The sequence below is a fragment of the Aptenodytes patagonicus genome, chromosome 20 (assembly GCF_965638725.1).
Source record: "Aptenodytes patagonicus chromosome 20, bAptPat1.pri.cur, whole genome shotgun sequence".
NCBI lineage: Eukaryota > Metazoa > Chordata > Aves > Sphenisciformes > Spheniscidae > Aptenodytes > Aptenodytes patagonicus.
Window position 1 is genome coordinate 6,848,193 of NC_134968.1, and position 12,863 is coordinate 6,861,055.

The 12,863-nt window shown below is 53.4% G+C and overlaps 1 protein-coding gene across 1 annotated transcript; it reads right to left on the minus strand.

The window, feature by feature from the left end:
- Positions 1 to 4,505: 4,505 nt before the first annotated feature.
- Positions 4,506 to 6,854, minus strand: LOC143169566 (olfactory receptor 6F1-like). Its single transcript, XM_076357013.1, is given in 3 exon segments — positions 4,506 to 4,636; positions 4,639 to 5,449; positions 6,765 to 6,854. Coding segments are annotated over 3 exon segments (1,032 nt in total).
- Between the last annotated feature and the right edge of the window lie 6,009 nt (positions 6,855 to 12,863).

Consider the following 12,863-nt stretch of genomic DNA (forward strand, 5'->3'; position numbering starts at 1 on the left):
ATCCTCCCGTCCAGCCCTCCCTCTGCTACCATCCCACGTTCCCCCAGAAAACTCATCGCTCTAGCCTTTCTCCAGGCCTCCCTGTTTCCTTCCTTTCCTCTGTGTCTTGCCGTATAACTCATGCGGTCATCCCTTCCCCCTCGCTACTTTATTTCTGTCTTTCTTTCCTTTATCCCCCTTTTTTTCTTCAACACCTCCACCCTTCCAGCTATCCTTCATGCATTCATCTCGCCACCACCTATTAATGGACACTTCCATTAGTGCACATGTTGACATCCTCTGGAAACTCTTCTCCTCATCATCTCTCTTAGTTCCTGACTGCTTCTGCGGGATTTGTCCTGGGAAACAGCAGGCAGGGCTGGGCACAAAGCAGGGTTTGACTGTTTGACTGTTTTTTCCTTCTTTTTCTCCTCGGCAGTGGCTGCGGGCAGAGCCCAGGTGCAGCAGGAGCCGTCGGCAGAGACCACCGAGGGCACCGGCATCAGCATCAACTGCTCGGACACTGCCGTGTCCTCCCCCTGCCAGAGTGCGGGAGTGTGTCTGTCCCTGTACGGCTGGTTTCTGCAGCAGATGCTCTTTACAGAGATGTTTCTCTTCAGGCGCTTCCTCCATGGCCAGAGGTGAAGGCCGAGGGTGTGCGACACCAGGGTCCAGGCACTTCAGTGTGTCCTCTCTCCATCCAGACAGTCCCAGGGACAGGGTGGACATGGGTGGGTACAGGGGTGCCTTCTCCATCTCCTGCAGAGCTGGGTGCAGGCCTGTGCAGCTGGCTAGGTGGTTGATGTCAGGAGAAGTTTGGAAGGGATGCCTTTCCCTCTGATGGACAGTACTTAAACCATGAGGCTCTAGAGAGCCTTCTTGCGGCCGAGGTTGAGGGACAGACCCAAAGAGGCCTGCCTGGAGCAGCAGGGAGAGAGTTTTGCTCCACCCTCTGAGCTGTGGTTTGGAGGCCTCTTTGATCTGGCAGAGGCAGAAGAAGAGGTGAAGTTGCAAGCATCGGGTCCTTCACGCTGGCAGGTCCCTGGGCACCCCATGAAGGGAGAGCGTGACCTGGTCCTGATTTTCCTGGCAGTGCTGGTGGGACTGGCAGACTTTGGTGAGATGTGACTTTCAGGCTGGGGAGAATGAGGCAAGAGCTTGCGCCGCTGGTGGTGGAAGGGAGGAGACGTGAGTCCTGACTCCCTGGGGGATCTGGGAGTGTTTCTGTAGGGAGAGCAGGGGCTGCAGACAGGTGCAGCAAATAATCTGGGACATGTCAGGAGCAATGGGCATCAAAGGAGGAATAAGAACTCACCTTAAATTTGCAGGTACTGAGCATTTCTGAATGTGCTACTAGTATAAATAAAGCCTGAAAGAGGGAAAGATGTTAGGGAACGGAGCGATGCAGCGTATAGGAGCTTCTCTCCGAGATGTATTGGATAAATCTACAGCTCATGTCTGCTGCTGCTGAAGGAGAGACCAGCAGTTAACATAGCTCAGAGGCAGATATGGAGAGAACCAGCGGACTGAAAGACCAGTGAGTATTGCTGAAAAGCAGGATGATCCGGGATGTGAGGAGTGGCAAGATCCTGCAGAAAGAAGCGTGCAGGGACAAACAGCTCAGCCTTTCAGAGGCTAGGAAAAGTGAGCTGGAAAGTGGGGACAGTGAGCAAGCTGATGAAGTGATAGACGGACAGCTACACAGGCAAGCAAAGCTGAAAGCTCTTTCTGGCTTTACAGGTCATGCGCAGAAGGACTCTGTGCTCCAGTTCCCAGCAGAAAGGACCATCCAGGCAGGACACAACACAACGCTGCACTGCAATTTCTCCACCAGCAGTTCCAGTCCCTACGTCTACTGGTACCAGCAGCTCCCAAACCAGTCCCCTCAGATGCTGCTATGGGTGTATAAGTACAAAGCTCGCGATGATTCAGGGAGGTTCTCCTCCGTGCTGTCTGCAGAGGCCTCCCAGGTGCTTCTGCATGTGCGGGATGCCGAGCTCCAGGACAGCGCTGCCTATTTCTGTGCACTGAGCCCACACTGGTGCCCACAGAAACGTGGGGGGTGCTCTGAGGAGCGGTTCCCTCCCCGCCACTGCTTGCATGTAGCTCCGAGCCCAGCCTGCCCAGCAGCAGCACCTGGGGGCTGTGGTGAGGCTGAGGCTGTGAGGCACATGCCAGCATGAATTTTACAGCTGTATCTAGATCCAGGGTCTTTGGTGATGAAAAGAGTCCAAGGAACCTGACTTGAGGCAGACCTGTTGGAGGCTGAACCATACACAAGCCAAACCAGGCTTGTAAATGCCCTCTGCTTAAAATAGCTGGTACACTGGAGCGAGTGCTCAGGGCAAGTAACCCATCAGCTTGTCTTCTTGTTCCCTTTCCCTGTGCCTCCACCGATGGCCACAGCTGGAGAACGAAGCTTGTGGTAGGAGGCACAACTGCTCTTATGGTTTTGCCACGTGGCCGTAGTAGCCCAAGAAGGGAAGAGCCCTTCCTTGCCCCGCATCTGGGTGTCAGCTAAACCCTCAGCAAGTGAAAAAGACCCATCAGCCAGACGCTGGACAAGATTGTCTGTTCAAACCCTTCCTGCACTCATGCACTGCCAGAGAGTGGTCCCACTCTTTTTCACGTCTCTTCTCCTTCTCAGGGGAATCGCCAGTGCTTGGCTGGGAGGAACCCCTGTGGCCCTGAGTCCATGCTGGTTTCTCTGTCCAACAGCTGGTAACCACATCTCTGTGATCTTGTTTCCTCCCATAGGCAACAGGAATGGTTCTGGGGACCTGTTCTCAGGCAATCCCACCCCAGCACTGCATGTGGAAGCTCAGCTGGAGGGCCCTGGCTTTCCAGCTGGATCCCACCCTATCAATTGGAGCCTGTTGCTCATGAAGCATCATCCACTTCACCTGAGAAAGCCTAGGGTACCTGGCTGTTGTCCCACTGCTCTTCCAGGATGACCTGCCTCTCCCAAGTGACGTGGGTCTGCTCTGCCAGCCCTGTTGGAGGCTTTGCATGCCCCTATTTATCTCAGAGGGCGCTAGGCAGCGTTGATGGAGAATTGACGGCAGCCCTGAGTGTCCTGCACTCCGCTGTGTCTCGGGTCCCTTGGACATTTCAGGTCCTGCTTTTGGTTGCTCTCCAGGGCTGCAGGGGGCTTCAGCGCTCCACAGACACAATTCTCCCCCAAAGCAAGGAATGACAAGCAGTGATGGCTACCTGAGGACAGATCCAGGCTCAGGCTCTTTCTCCAGCCTCGGCGGGCTGTCCCAGGGATTTTCCCAAGTGCCACTGAGAAAGAGAGCACAGCTGAGAAGGGTGGGCATCAGCCTGTCCTTGGGCACTGCTGCCTGGGCCTGGCTGCAGGTCTAAGAGCCAAGTGCCCAGCACAGGTGGACACAGGAGAATCACCTCCAGAGGCGCCACTGCTTCCAGAAGGGAAGAGGAGATGTTCAGTCCGGACTCAATCATCTCACCTGGAGAGCTCTACACTCAGGTGAAATCAACCCCACACTGTTCATAAAAGTGTATATCTGCCGTGTTGATGCCTCCTCCTTAGGAAGTGCTCACATGGACTCCCTTTGTCAGTGTGCAGAAAGAAGAGCTTTGAGAACGTGATTTGTCTGTTCTGAAATGAAAATTGGAAGGGGAAGATCAGGTGCCCTTTGGAAGTGCTAATGTCCTCCCAGTGAGTGTAAAGAGAGACTTCCTACCCAGCCAGCCTTTCTCAGCTCTGCAGTTTGGGGACTTTGCCAATCACACTAAGGTGTTTCCACAACAAAGCCCAAAATGGGTGGAACGATGGACTGTTGAAACCTGATGTGGGGCTGTAGATGTGGGAATGCCCTGACACATCTAGCAGGAAGCATAGTGATTTGCATATTTTTAATTAGAAATAAAAAAGTACATTCAGACACTGGATAGAGGGAAGGAAGGGGAGTGTAAGTTTTCTTGGGTGTCTTATGCTAGGAATAATGGCTATAGGTAGAGATACCAGACATTGCCAAATTCTATCTTGAACCAGAGCATGATTCTGTGGAACAGCTGCAAGAATGGGGCATAGATGCATCCAGAACATGTCAGACTAAATGGAGAAATACATGTCCATTTCCTAAAGCAGTGAGCCAGCTGCTGGGACTTCTTTAGGGGATTCAGATGAGTCCCTGACAAAATGAAGCACTTAGCAAACCAGAAGACCATCCTGTGGGAGGACCACTCCTCCAGTGTTCTGTCGGAGAACTGTTTGCGGATGGGGTTTGTGACCCTTTCCGAGCGCTGGGCTTTAGAGCACTGTGAGGCATTCTGAATTTACCCAGGAGTGAACAGAGGTGGGAGCTTTAGAATGGAGGCTCAGCCCAGCCTAAGACGGCTGTAAGGTGAGTGAGATGAGCTCACTGGGGAACCAGTGGCTTCTCACTCCCTGTGATGCCCAGGTGCACTTACACTTCGGTGAGGAACTTCTGCAGGGCAGAAGTCGTGGGAGGGAGGGGGTGAATCTCTTTGCTCCCACTGAGGCCCGTTGAAAAGCCACTTCATTTGTTCTGGAAAGCCCACCCCAGAGCTTGCTTCACTTCCTTGTTCCTGAGTGTGTAAATGAAGGGGTTCAACAAAGAAGTTACAACTCTGTTAAAGGTATTGATGAGTTTGTTCAGATCCAGGGAGTCTGGGCCGATGGCTTGACATACAGGAACATGGTGGAGCCATACCAGATCGCGATGACACCGAGATGGGCAGAGCAAATGGAAAAGTCCTTCTTCTGGCCATGGGCTGACTGGATTCTCAGCATGGAAGAGGGGATGGACATGTAGGAGACCAGGGTGAGCACACAGGAGGCCACCACAATAATTACGGAGACAAGGAAGGTCGCTAGCTCCACGGGCCACGTGTCACTGCAGGAGAGGGCAAGGCAGGAATCTATATTGCAGGGGAAATGATTGATGACATCTGGCCCACAGAACATCAGCCTGGATGTCAGAAAGGCCAGCAGTGAGATGGCCAGAAAGCCTCCCAGCCGGGAGCTGAGCGCCAGCCGAGCAGAGAGGACGCTGTTCATGACGGAGCTGTATCTCAAGGGGTAGCGTATGGCTCTGTAGCAGTCGTAGCCCATGACAGAAAGGATAAAACACTCAGTGGAGCCTAGGGAGAGAAGAAAGGACAACTGGAGGATGCAGACACTGAAGGAGGTGGTCTGGCTAGTCCCCTGCATGACTCCTATGGCTTTGGGACCAACACCCGTAGTGTACCAGATCACCAGAAAGGAGAGATTACAGAGGAAAAAGTACATTGGGCTACGGAGGTTGCTGTTCATCCACACGAGGGCTATGCTGGACGCATTGCCTGTTACTGTCAGGGAGTACGTCAGTGCAAATACCACCACAAGGGAGACCCGGGAATGCCACGTGCATGGAAAGCCAAGAAGGACAAATTCTTCCGCACTCGTCCCATTTGCCATGTGCCCCCAAGTGTTGAGATCCATCTGCAAAGACAGGAAAGTTTCTGTGAGAGTTTGCGTGCCTGTGCTGGTCCTTCAGATGCTACTAGTAGTGAAACAAAGCCATCATCTCTGAAAAAGTAGTTGGTGCAGAAATATGGGAAAACAGCATCTACCCTAAGTTAAAATTGTCATGGAAATCCTTTGCTGCAGAAACGCGTTTGGACAACTAGATCTGACCCTGAAGGTCAGGCCTACACCATCAAATGAACATAGAGAATTATTTATTGGATCAAGCGCAGGCATCTCCTTTAGAACATGGTGAATGCAGTTGCTTCCACAAGATGAAAATCCCATTTAGGAAACTGTGGACGGCAGGCTGAGGGTCTCCAGCTACGTGAAAGGCTGTTGCAGAGGAAGGGAATAACATACCTGCGCTCTTCAAGGCAGGAAATACTGAGTTGCAATCTCAGCAAATGAGACTGAGGGAACAGAAAACCGGCGTGACAACATGGCGCTGGAAGATGTTTTCTCACCTCTTCAGTTGATCACAAGGGTTTCCAACTGAGATGGCAGCAGCACAGGGCGGCAGGCTAGCATGACAGTCATTACTCAAGGACTCGTGGTCTTATATTTGCTTTCTTCCACGTCTCAGCACAGGAAGCTTTTGCAAATAGCTCCATTTCCTCCACTGACATCTGCTTCTCAGCATAGCTAATAGAGGTGAGACTCTCCTCTTTGTAAATTTTGCCATCTCAGAGTCAGGGGAAGGACTTCTGCTGACCAAGTTGGAAGATGTATGACGAAATACTCTTATCTCAGCTCCTCAGCTTGCCCCTCTTCTTTGGATGGAGAAAAGGCACCCGGGAGAGTCATGGCTCATCTTGCCTCATATACATGGCTAAAAGCCCTCTAGAAGTGCCAGGTTGTCTCTGAGGACTAAGGCAGGAGACTAGCGAGCAGCTCAGATGGATAAGTCGGGCGTCTCAGCTTGGGCAGAGGTATCCATGCCTCAGCGATTGAAGGCAAAATTCTCTGAGCTGGATCCCCCCCAAGGTAGCTCTGCTGAGAAGCCGGCTGAACTGAGGGGTTTCATCTATGCCCTCCCTGCGGACAAGGGAGGATTCTTGATCACTTCTCTAGGGGAGAACCGATCTCATCCTCAGGTGGGTATCTAAGACAGATGGGGCTGAACCACCATCTGAAGGATCCCTTTCCCTCCTTTCTTCCCTCCTTAGGAATTTACATACCAGAAATCTCATGTGGCTAAAGAGCAGAGAATTCCCCCTTAATCTGGCTCTCCTTAAAAGTGCAAGGCATTGGAAGTCTATGCTAGAGGTCTTGGGCAGGCTTCACTCACCAGCTCAGCCAATGGAAATGATCCAAACGACATCTCTTCATGCACCATCCTCCAGAGGAAGCCATGGTCCCCTTGGCTGAGGGAGAACATTGGAAAGCGGCTGATTTATTGGCGGAGCTCTGGATGCCGTGATGTCAGGAGAAGTGTGGACGAACAGCTCTCACCTTGCTGTCTCACTGCACGCCATACACAATTGCCTGACACTGTTTCCTCTCCACCCACCTGGTAGGTACTTACAGTTTGTGCTCCTGATTTCCTTCCCCCCCTCACAGCCACCACTGTACTTCCACACAGGGGGCCTTTGTGTGCACACACACAGTGTAAAGTCTCTCCAGTTTAGCTCCACACAGGGAGAGCATACATCAGACTCAGTTAGCATAAGAACATCCCCACATCCCCCTCATTAACACACTGAAGCTCAAATTGCCCACACCAAGGAGGCAGTTTTCAGTTTTCCCTCTGTGTGCCACGGGGAGTTTGATCTCTGGGGGATCTCATGGAATTGTTGCAGACGGATAATGCGCTCTCTTCTCACAGGCCAATTAAAGAACAGCAACACAGTTCTCTGAAGTGTGGCCAGGTGCTGACATGCAGGAGACGTCTGAAATAGCCATGTCCCAAGAGACTGAAAATGTCAAGTATTTGGTGCTGGATATTAACGTGGTCTTGAAACCTCCAGGGTGGAGATAACTCAAGGCAACTAAGGACATTTGAATACGGAGAGAGTAAGGTAAGGGATTCACCTGCCTCATTTCCGAGCCTCTATCCGCAGATAAGGCCTAAGTCTTCAGTCTTCATGGAGGTGAAGATCTAAGTAAAGATCTAAGCACAAAGTCAGACAAGACATGAGTAGGGGGAAATTGATCTCTCCTGCCTCCAGAGCAGGCGTCTCCAGGTGAGCTACTCATCTTTGCTCCATTGATCATCAGCGGAGAGGAAAAGGCACTGTCAAGCCTCAGTTCACCCTGTCCCATACAGGTCAGGCAATCCATGCCTTAGAAGCACCTATTTTTCTGCCGTTGACACTCAAGATAGACTGGGCAGCTGGCTTAAACGGCACATACACGCAAGTCTCGACCTCTAGGCATCTAGAGTTAGTTGAGAAGACTCAAGACACCCAAAGAGCGGCTGTCTACATTGTCCAGGGCCACCACACAGGTGCTGGACTTGACAGAGCCATCTTCTGCAAGTCCTGTGTCCAAGGCTTCAACGTGGTCGAGGGGAGACTGACCTGCACGTGGTGTGAGGGGGAGATGCAGCTGATGAGAGTAACGTGCCCAGCTTGAGCCCATTCACCCACACAAAAACTTTCTCCCTGCTATCCGTCGGTCCTTGAGTACCTTGGGCATGGATATGGGGTTTAACCACGGGATGGGGGTGCTTGGAAAGCTAAGTAGATGTGGGCTTATTGCTCAGTGAGGATGGGGACCTGGTGACAAATGATAGGGGAAAAGGCTGACGTACTCAATGCACACACATTTCCAAAGGAGCCCATGTGCATACCAACATGCACAGCCACCCCCCATACCAACATGTACACACAGATATTCAAACACACACGCTTACACACGTGCATGGTCCTAGCACGCATGCATTTGCATACAGATATACATGCATGCTCCTCTACACATGCATACACACACAAAAGCACACATCTACACGCACCTATGTCCACACAATTACGTGTATGCAGACCAGTCACACACATTCATGCTCTCCTGTATGAAGGCACGTGCGTGTGCTGAAACACATACACGCTCATGGAAACAATTGCCCAAACACGCACACACACAGAGAACATTTCTGCACACCCACGTTTCCATGTGTATTACCACAGGCACACACATGTATGTGCGAATGCACACATGAGCACAGGCGGATGAACATGTAGGTGAGCACAATCATGCACACACCCAACTGAGAGCCAGGACTGCCGACACCAGCTCTCAGCCCCTCTAGATAACTCTAGGCGTGTTCTTCAGACCCTACAGTTAAGGCAACGAATCATTCACTGGCCAGCCCCATCAGCTTTAGAGAGCTCGAGGGTTTGACAGTGGTTCAGTCAGCCATTTTCTCACTGTAAGACAGGGAGAAACCACAGTGGAGTTGAAGCTGCCGTTGCCTTTCCAGACATTGAGCCGCTCCACATCTCAAGTCTGTGTGTGAAGGATAATATAAAAACTAGAGAACATTGCCATTGCTGCAGCCCCGTAAAGAATACCCATATTACAAGTAAAAGAAAAAAAATCCTGCAGCGTTAGAAGCTCCCGTCTGACCTTCGTGATCTCCTCAAGGGTCTGGGACCAGCCCCTATCCTTGCAAAGGGAGCGGTGCCACAGTGACACGCCAACGTGGCAGCCAAAGGGTGTGTGTCTGGGACAAGCCAGACTCCCCTCAGGCTACAGACATGGAGGCTGGGACATCAGAAGTGATGCAGTAGTGAACCTGTCTCTAGACTCACTTTAAGGTAAATACCCTATCTTCAAAAGGCAGAGAAATGCAGAAGCAATGTTAATTTACAGCGCAGCTGAAAAAATGGTTTGGCTGCCCTGTGAATGTCCATGCACTCTTTTTATTTTTTCCCTAGTTACAATTGATGTGCTGGCCTTTTTTCTTCTTGTGTTCTGCATGCAGGTGCAGGTGGTGCAAGTGCCTGTGGTGAGAGGGAGCTGCCTGCAGCCTCCTCTGTCACCATGAGCCGGCTGAGTCCATCTTGCAGCCAAGGTTCCTAGATGCAAAACGGCTTCTGCTCTTAATAATACAAGAGTAATGACGGTGTATTTGGTTTACCTGGCAAGGTTTTGGTGGTGGAGGGGCTGCAGGGGTGGCTTCTGCGAGCAGATGCCAGAACCTGCCCCCACGTCGGACAGAGCCAGTGACAGCCGGCTCCAAGATGGACCCACCGCTGGCCAAAGCTGAGCCAATCAGCGATGTTGGTAGCGCCTCTAGGGTAACATATTTAAGAAAGGTAAAAACCAGTGTGCAGCAGCTGCAAGAGAGGAGTGAGAGAATGTGAGAGAAACCACTATGCAGACACCAAGTTCAGTGAGGAAGGAGGGGGAGGAGGTGCTCTAGGTGCCGGAGCAGAGATTCCCCTGCAGCGGTGGAGAAGACAATGGTGATGCAGCTTGTCCCCTTGCAGCCCATGGAGGTCCACGATGGAGCGGATATCCACCCTGCAGCCCATGGGGGACCTCATGCCGCAGCAGGTGGAGATGTTCTGAAGGAAGTTGCAGCCAGTGGAGAAGCCAAGCTGGAGCAGGCTCCTGACATAAACTGTGGCCCATGGAGAGGACCCCACCCTGGAGCAGGGGAAGAGCATGAGGAGGAAGGAGCAGCAGAGACAACGTGTGATGAACTGACCGCAACTCCCATTCGCCATCTCCCTGCACTGTTTGGGAGGAGGAAGTAGAAGATTTAGGAGTGAAGCTGAGCCTGGGAAGAAGGGAGGGGTGCGGGGAAGGTGTTTTTAGTTTTGCTTTATTTTTCACTATCCTACTCTCTTGCAGCTAATCGGCAATAAATTAAATTAATTTCCCCAAGTCGAGTCTGTTTTGCCCATGACAGTAACTGGTAAGTAATCTCCCTGTCCTTCTCTTGATCCATGAACTTTTCATCATATTTTTCTCCCCCTGTCCTGTTGATGGAGGGGAGTGATAGAGCGGCTTGGTGGGCACCTGGTGGCCAGCCAAGGTCAACCCACCACCAACAGATAAAGCCTTTGCAAGCATAGAATAGCAGTGATATTATGGCTGGAAGTACCAGAGGTGTCCTGTCCCCCTCGTCCCATGCCCCATAAAACAGTGGTGGTGCAGAGATCACTAAACAGTCTGGTTCCTTGTGCGGTGTAGAAGACAAGGAGGAGCTCTGGTGTGGCTGGAGGGCAGGGGCCTCCAGCACTTCATGCTTGTTGCTGCATGGCATGCAGTGAGGGAAGCAGTCGTGTAAGGCTCCATATAATGGCTCTGCATGAGATGATAAAACAAAGGAATGATTTTCATGGACAACGTGGAAGTGGGGGTGCCTCCTCTAGTACCCTGAATACAGCCATTAGCTCTGCGTGCTGACTGCTGTCCCCACCCATTTGGCTGAGCCGGACGAAACGTTGCCGCCTTCCACCCCTCCCTCCCTTAACACACCTGGCTGATCTAGGTCTGTGAACTAGGCACACTGTAGCTGCTCAGGGATGGAATGTTCGTGTGGTGGGGCTGTCTGAGCCCAGGCAGTGCTTAACAGCTCCAGGTGAGGGTTGGTCGTGTCCGTCAATCCTATTTGGGCTGTTCTCTCCTGCACTGATTTTGTGGGGACGTCGTTTTGCCTGCATGGAAATATACCGTTCCCATTTGGCAGTGTTGGATTGTTGAGCTTTTTACGGACTCGTTTCCCAGCTGTGCTCTCTTATAGTGTCCACGACATTCCCCCTGTGCCTCCGCAACATCCTGCTGGGTAGGTGCAGCCAGCAGGTTGTCGCCAGCATGAGGGAACAGCTCACAGCCTGGGGACAGGCTGCACTCCTCCTAGTGCTGGGCCACAGTCCCCTGGGAAGGCAGGGGGCTGTGCCCGTACCCCTGAGGCAGCACAGCAAACGCACATCAGCAGCCTCTGGCTGCTCTACCAGGGTGATGCTATGGGGAGCAAGTGCAGCCCCATGGGGACGGCCGTGCCCAAAAGCCAGTAACCTACAGTCCTACACCAGGAGCCAGTCGCTTGCTTTACAGCCCAGACAAGGTTCTTGAAAGGCAAATGTGTCTGCTGGACAACCCCAGCTTCTAACAACATTTTGCTAGTTGGAGAGGTGTCAGCATGCCCCGGGGCAGCCGGTCCTGCTCTGAGGCTACAGTCCTGAAGGGAGGGGCCCGCACAATGTGGGGGGCACAATCCTCCCCACTGTGAGCTGAGCAGATACAGAAGGAGCGTTTTCCCCCACTGGATATTAAAAGTCTTTCCTGCTAACGGATCGTGGCCTGTGATATATATTGGGGCACCCCCGGAGCCCACCCCAAGCTGTAAGCAGTGGGTACCCTCCTGGCTGCAAGGTTGGAAAGACTTTTTGAGACAGTTCTTCCACCCCTCCCTCACCCCGGTTTTGTTAACATGCATCACTTTATTCTTGGGGTAGTGGGGCAGATTTCCATGAATTAAGGTTAATTCTGCCCCGGTATCCAGCAGAGCCATAACCCGCTGCTTATTATGCTGGCTCCACAGTGTTACAAGCAGAACAGAAGGGCTATGTTCATTCCCGCCCATGCCGGTCCGTGTCCCCGTCCCCGTCCCTGGAGGACGGGACCAGGAGGGTCCCTTCTCACCTACATTCTGACTCTGTGATTCCCCCCGCTTCCCGGCCCTCCCTGACCCCTGCACGCCCACGGGCACATGTGTCCTCACACCCCCTCTGCCACAACACAACTCTTAGCCATTGTGCTGGGACTGCGGAGGGGCAGCTGAAGGGAGGCTCTCAGCCTCCTCCCTGCCATCCGCAGGGAATCAGTGGCGGCTGTTTCCAGCCCCTGAGCTGGGAGACAGCCATGGGAAGCTGGTCCATCTCCTGGGTCGGGGCCCTGCAGCTGTCCCCGGCTGCAGCGGGCACTGTGCACGCTTGTTCTTGCTGGGGAGCCCTGGCTGGAGGAGGGGAAGAGTCCACTTCCCAGGAGAGCAGCTTGTGGCCCTGCAGAGCCACCGAGCACTCTTAGCCCGGGCGAGACCCCGGGCGGCGCCGGCGCAGGGCTCAGCCCCGGGGCGGAGCTGGCGGCGGCGGAGAGGAGAGGAGAGGAGAGGAGAGGAGAGGAGGCGGGGGAGAGGAGGCGGCGGTGCCGGAGCAGAGAGCCGGGGCTGGCGGGGGGCAGCGAGGCGTGGGCGGCGGAGCGGCGGCATGCGGCGGTGCCGGGGCGCAGGGCTGGCGGGGCTGGCCGCGGTGCTCCTGGGTGCGCGGGGCTGGCGGCGGGGGCCGGGGCTGGGCCTGGGGTGGCCCCCGCAGCTCCCTCGAGCCTGCCGTCCCCTCTGGCTTCTTCACGGACCTCTGCCCCCGAACCATCCTCCCGTCCAGCCCTCCCTCTGCTACCATCCCACGTTCCCCCAGAAAACTCATCGCTCTAGCCTTTC